Source organism: Geotrypetes seraphini, chromosome 13, assembly GCF_902459505.1.
Source record: "Geotrypetes seraphini chromosome 13, aGeoSer1.1, whole genome shotgun sequence".
Taxonomy (NCBI): Eukaryota; Metazoa; Chordata; class Amphibia; order Gymnophiona; family Dermophiidae; genus Geotrypetes; species Geotrypetes seraphini.
In genome coordinates, this window is record NC_047096.1 from 57156805 (window position 1) to 57162804 (window position 6000).

Consider the following 6000-nt stretch of genomic DNA (forward strand, 5'->3'; position numbering starts at 1 on the left):
GGATATCCTGAAAACCTGGCCTGCCAGTAGATCTCGAGGACCGGACTTGGGCAGCCCTGACATAGAGAGTTGGGGATGCAGAACCCAAGAAAAAGAGTTAGGAGTTGAAAGCACTCTTAAAGAGGTGAGCTTTAACCTTGGACTTGAACACTGCCAGAGATGAAGCTCGCCATAGGGATTCAGGCAGTTTGTTCCAGGCATATGGCGCAGCAAATCAGAAAGGACGGAGTCTGGAGTTGGCAGAGGAAGAGAAGGGCACATATAGAAGGAACTTACAAGTTCAGCGGAACTCATGGGGAGCGGGACGTAGGGGGCCAAATAACTGCAATGCACTCGCAGGCTTTCCGCAGATTTCTACCTGACAAATACGCAAGACCCAGAAACATGCAACAAGAACAGAAGTAAAGAGGGTGAGTTAAATCAAGGGAGGGAAAATGGGTGCGATGATGAAGGAGAGAATTCATGAAAGGGAGTTAAGCGTGTTAGCAAGTGCTAACTTGTTAGTGCTCACTAACCGCTAAAGGCATCCATAGGAATATAATGGGCATCTAGCAGTTAGTGCACACTAAAGTGATTGCAAGTGCTAACATGCTGAATACTCTCTCATGAATTCCCCCTTTAACCCTGAAATCTTGGCACAGACTTCTGGCACTCAGGGTCAGATTCAGTAAATGGCAATGAAAAATAAGAACATAAGAATTGCCGCTGCTGGGTCTGACCAGTGGTCCATCGTGCCTTGCAGTCCGCTCACACGGCGGCCCCTAGGTCAAAGACCAGTGCCCGAACTAAGACTAGCCCTACCTGCGTACGTTCTGGTTTAGCAGGAACTTGTCTAACTTTGTTTTAAATCCCTGGTGGGTGTTTTCCCCTATGACAGACTCCGGAAGAGCGTTCCAGTTTTCCACCACTCTCTGGGTGAAGAACTTCCTTACATTTGTACGGAATCTATCCCCTTTCAATTTTAGAGAGTTCCCTCTCGTTCTCCCTACCTTGGAGAGGGTGAACAACCTGTCTTTATCTACTAAGCCAATTCCCTTCATTATCTTGAATGTTTCGATCATGTCCCCTCTCAGTCTCCACTTTTCAAGGAAGAAGAGGCCCAGTTTCTCTAATCTCTCGCAGTACAGCAACTCCTCCAGCCCCTTAACCATTTTAGTCACTCTTCTCTGGACCCTTTCAAGTAGTACCATGTCCTTCTTCATGTACGGCAACCAGTTCTGGACACAGTATTCCAGGTGAGGGCGTACCATGGCCCAGAACAGTGACATGATAACCTTCTCTGATCTTTTTGTGATCCCCCTTCTTAATCATTCCTAGCATTCTGTTTGCCCTTTTCGCCGCAGCCCATTTTTTGAGCGTGTTTATGTCACCTTGCAGGGGAAAAAAATCTGCGAGGATTCCCAGGAACAACTTTGGGGGTGAGGACTTACAGCGGCTAAAATCTAGTGTGACGCCTGGTGAACAAGTTGGGTATGGAGCCCCTAAATTCTATAACACTGTTGCTGGCTTTTACTAAACTGCAGTCGAGCTCCTTACCGTGGACAGGCAAGGTATATGCTCTGACGCTCATAGGAATTGAATGAGTGCCAGAGCATTTACTGTGCTGGCTCGTACTAAAAATCTCTACCACGGTTTAGTAAAAGGAGCCCTGTGTGCATCTGTTGAGAATGGCACTGACCCACCCTTGCTTCTCCAATGGCCACCACCCCTTTTGGGTTGCATGCTGTGGGATTTGGATACCCAGTCAGATGCAGCCAGATATGCTCGCAGCTCCTAATTGGTGCTAATTAATATCAATAATTGATTCTTTGCATCCAATTATTAATATTAATTGGCCTATTAATCAATTAGGTTGTGTGTACCTCTCAGGATCGTGTCCAATTTTGGACGTCCCTTATAGAATCCAGAGGTCACTGTGCCTCTGGTACAAGTAAGTAGAGAGTTCACAGGTGCCATTGTACCTGCTCTGTACATGCTGATGAATTTTCCAAGACAGAATCAAATTTTGATTTGGAAATAAGATATTAAAGTCTGTTAGCATTCAGAAGCAGCCCTGGGAAGTCTGAGAAATCCTCTTTAATAAATATACATTGAATGAATCTTTGTCGATAGCAATGATTTTAAGATCCCTAAATACTGCTAAGTCATCGGGGTCCCCAGATGTCTATAACTGCCTGGCTCCCTTGGGGGAGGGGGAGGGGGAGGAGCAGCCACCTGATGTGCAAAGTGTCTGGAAAGATAAGCTGTAAGGCTGCACAGTGTGATCTTAAAGTGCCACAGTCACCTGCTGCTCAAGGGGAAATACTGGGGAATTCTGTATAGGTCACCAGTTAGACTCTCAATTTTGGCTTAATTGGCGATAACAGGCACTTAATTGGCAGTCATTTGGAGTTGCTCACAGATCTGCCCTGCTCACTATTCTATAATAAGCGTGCCTAATTTTCTTAGCGCACAACTCCAAAGGGGGCAAAGCCATGAGCATTCCCATGATTTAGGTGTGGAGCTATAGAGTACTGCCATTTCTGTGCCTGACTGTCATTAGTTGGGTATGAGCATTTCCATAAGCCGTTGGCAGGTGTCTAAAGTGAGGTGCAAAAATTACACACTAAACTAGTATTCTATAAAGAATGGTTCCCAACCCTGTCCTGAAGGACCACCAGGCCAGTCGGGTTTTCAGGATAGCCCTAATGAATATGCATGAGAGATCTGCATATAATGGAGGTGCCAGGCATGCAGATCTGCTCCATGCATGTTGATTAGGGCTAGCCTGAAAACCCGACTGGCCTGGTGGTTCTCCAGGACAAGGTTGGGAACCACTGCTATAAAAGCCACTTTGTTTGGAACAACCCTTAAGGAATACTGGCTTAGAACGTGTCTATAGCACTGTACACATTAAGGGCCTGATTCTGTATAGGACGGTGGTATCGGTGGCCACCTAAGAAGCAGCCGACAAACGCATGTCAATCAGGCACCAGCGTCCTATGCAGAATTGTGCCTAGACTCTCAGACAGACGCCTGAAATGTAGGCCAGCATTTTACAGGCCTACATTTCAGGCATGTGTCTCCCATCTACGGAGATGCATACTGACGCTTAAGCCCCCCAAAGGCCACTTCCTGGCGAAGCCAAGCCCATGCCCTGCCTTGAACGTGCTTAAGCATTGCTATGCATCTCCATAGACATGCTCCAGAGGCCTACAATGTGGGCATTCTACCTCAGGGAGGTTATTTTAAAAAAAGTGCATCCCAATTGACTGCCCAATGGCGGTAGGACGTCTACCACCAGCTGCCATCGGGATGTGTATTTTCAAGAATAGGACCCTAAATGCAGGTGCTTTCCCTGTCCCAAGTGAGCTCATGATCTATGTACCTGGAGCAATGGAGGATTGCGTGGCTTGCCTAGAATCCCGAGGAGCTGCAGTGGGAATTGAACCCAGCTTCCCAAGATCACAGTCTTCTGCTCTACCCATTGGGCTAGTCCTCACCTCCTAACTTTGGTCAACCTTTATGGAATTTATTTATTTATTTTGATTTCTAGCCTATCTTCCCAGAAGCTCAGGACGGGTTACATAAGGACATTCACAATGGAGACATTTCACAAAAACTAAGGACATGGCTGGGTAATGGGGTACAAAGGGGGAGATAATTGCTGAAATTTCACAAAGGCTAAGGTCCAGCTAGGTCATAAAATAAAGGGGTACATAGGATGGTTACAGAAAAGGAGGTGGCAGAGTCTGTTTAGCTGAAAAGGCTCTTCGGAATGTCATCAGTGAGTTCCGGGATCTTATCTGTTTGGGCAACTGGTTCCAAAGCTGAGGAATAAAGTGACTTATGAGTGCTTACGGGTTGTTTCCATCTGGAGAGATTTTCCCTGGGGGAAATCCAAGCAGCGCTAGGGAGGGAGGGAGGGTAAACTGCCTCTGAGGAGCAGGAAAAAGAGCCTGTGACTTGGAGGTGGCCCATTTAAATACCATACCCTCAGAGACCTCCCCTCACTTAAACACCCTACATCCCACTCTTCTCAAAGCAGGAATTAAATTTTCAAAAAATGCCCCATTCCAAGCGTATCACATCCCCAACCTCCTCCCCATTTTCTCCTGCATCATTTATTTATATTCTGCTTAATGAGTGGATTACAATAAAACAGGATTCTGCTCTCCTCCCACCCACCTATCCATGAGAGTCACTTCAAGATGAGCTCTTAGGCCCTGCAGTTAGCATTTATATACCACTTATAGTCTAAGTGGTTTGCATTCAGGTACTCAAAGCATTTTCCCCATGCTCCTGCATGGTTTACAAAGTATCAAACTAAAATGAATCTAATGCACCTGGGGCATTAAGTCACAAGGAGCGGCATGGGATTTGAACCCACAACCTGTGCCACACACTCCCACTTTTAACCTGATTTCCCTTCCTTCTGCAATCTTATGTACTAGTCTGCCGACCTCCTGCTTTTGATGGAGAGGAGATCTGCATCTTACATATTCGAGTCTGTCTCCTAGTTCATGCAGTATTGGAAGTTTCGCTTTAGTTTGGAAATTGCACCCGTTCCCTTGTGATCAGCCGCTTTTAGACCTTATGTTATAAGGTACAATAGTGCAACACAAGCTCATCAACGCTGGAGGGGGGGGGGATGAAGCATCGACCTACCTGGAGCCTCCTTTTTCCTCTTCGCCCCTTTCTTCTCCGTTTCGGTGGTAATGCTCCCCGGCACCCCGTACTCTCCAGCAAGGCACCCCGAGGCGTCCAGCAGGCTGGGGCTGGGGTTGGCCGCGGGGAAGTGCCAGTCCGGGTGGGGGAAGGGCGGGGGGTGCTGCTCCTCTCGGGGGAAGGGGTGGGGGGCGGCGGCCAAGCAGGAGGCTGAGAAGTCGGGGTAGGCGGCGAAGTCGGCTTTCTGGTGGAAGGGGAACGGCGGCTGCGGGTAGTGGGGGGCTACCGTTTCCGCCGGGGGGGTCCGCATGCACCCCCAGAGCGGGGCGCCCCGCATGCAGCTGCTGGCCGACGGATCCATCCCCAGTAGTTTGCTGGCTAGAAAGGGGACCCCCGTCCCCCTAGAAAGCAGTGTCGCTCCTGGCTTGTCAAAATGGGCTTTGAAGCTCTGCGGGCCAGGGAACCACTTTTTACGTCTAAGAGTGAAACCCGAGACGGCGAAGGAGGGGTTAACGCCAGCTCGGGGCCATTAATCAGCCGAAAGCTCAGATGTGCGTCTAATGGGATTCGCAGATGCTGGAAAACCAGAAGCCATCGTTTACCTTTTGCTCCCTCGAATCCGAATCGGATTTAGAAACATAGATTTTCATTGAATTCAGTAGGAATCGAATTCTTGCCACCCAGTCCCCGGGTTAAGGGTTGTTCTTAACCCGGGGACTGGGTGGCAAGAATTCGATTCCTACTTAATTCAATGAAAATCTATGTTTTTAAGTCGAATTTGTAGATCCCGCCAAACCACACACTGTTCTTAATGTGGCAAGGAGATTATCATAATTTTAAAAAGATTGGGGGGCCATTGATTACTTATTCTAATGACCTTGGTATTAGATAAAATATAGGTGGGATGGGATTGGGAAAGATAATAATTGCTAATTGTTTTAATATTAATAAATGGGTGGGTGGGAAGGGATTCTTTTATATTTTAATGATTATAAGTAAGATTGTCAAGTGATTTGTTAAAAATTTTATAATAATAATTTTATAATGATAAGATGTTCAAGTGGTTAAATTAATTGTGTTTATTATGAATTTTTGTACACTTGATGAAAGTTTAAAAATGATTATTATACACACTTGTAAGATATGAAAATGAATAAAGATTAAAAAAAAAAAATGTGGCCCTGCATCACTCCTGTGCCACTAGAAATACTGCTCAGTGAGTCTGTAACTCGGGGACTGCCTATACACAGCTGTAGACTGCAAGGAATGGACCCATTTCTCACAGCAAGTTCTACTGGAGGCTTCCTGCAATGATATGCGGGATATTGTTCAAAGATGTAGTGCCAAGTCCAA

At 46.7% G+C, this 6000-nt stretch overlaps 1 protein-coding gene across 1 annotated transcript in view; it reads right to left on the reverse strand.

The window, feature by feature from the left end:
* Positions 1 to 5073, reverse strand: part of MEOX1 (mesenchyme homeobox 1) — a 41705-nt gene extending 36632 nt beyond the window's left edge. The window contains exon 1 of the mRNA XM_033919023.1: positions 4648 to 5073. Within this exon, the coding sequence (XP_033774914.1) occupies positions 4648 to 5008 (361 nt within the window). The 5' untranslated portion in view covers positions 5009 to 5073. The remainder of the gene's footprint in view (positions 1 to 4647) is intronic.
* Positions 5074 to 6000: the final 927 nt, after the last annotated feature.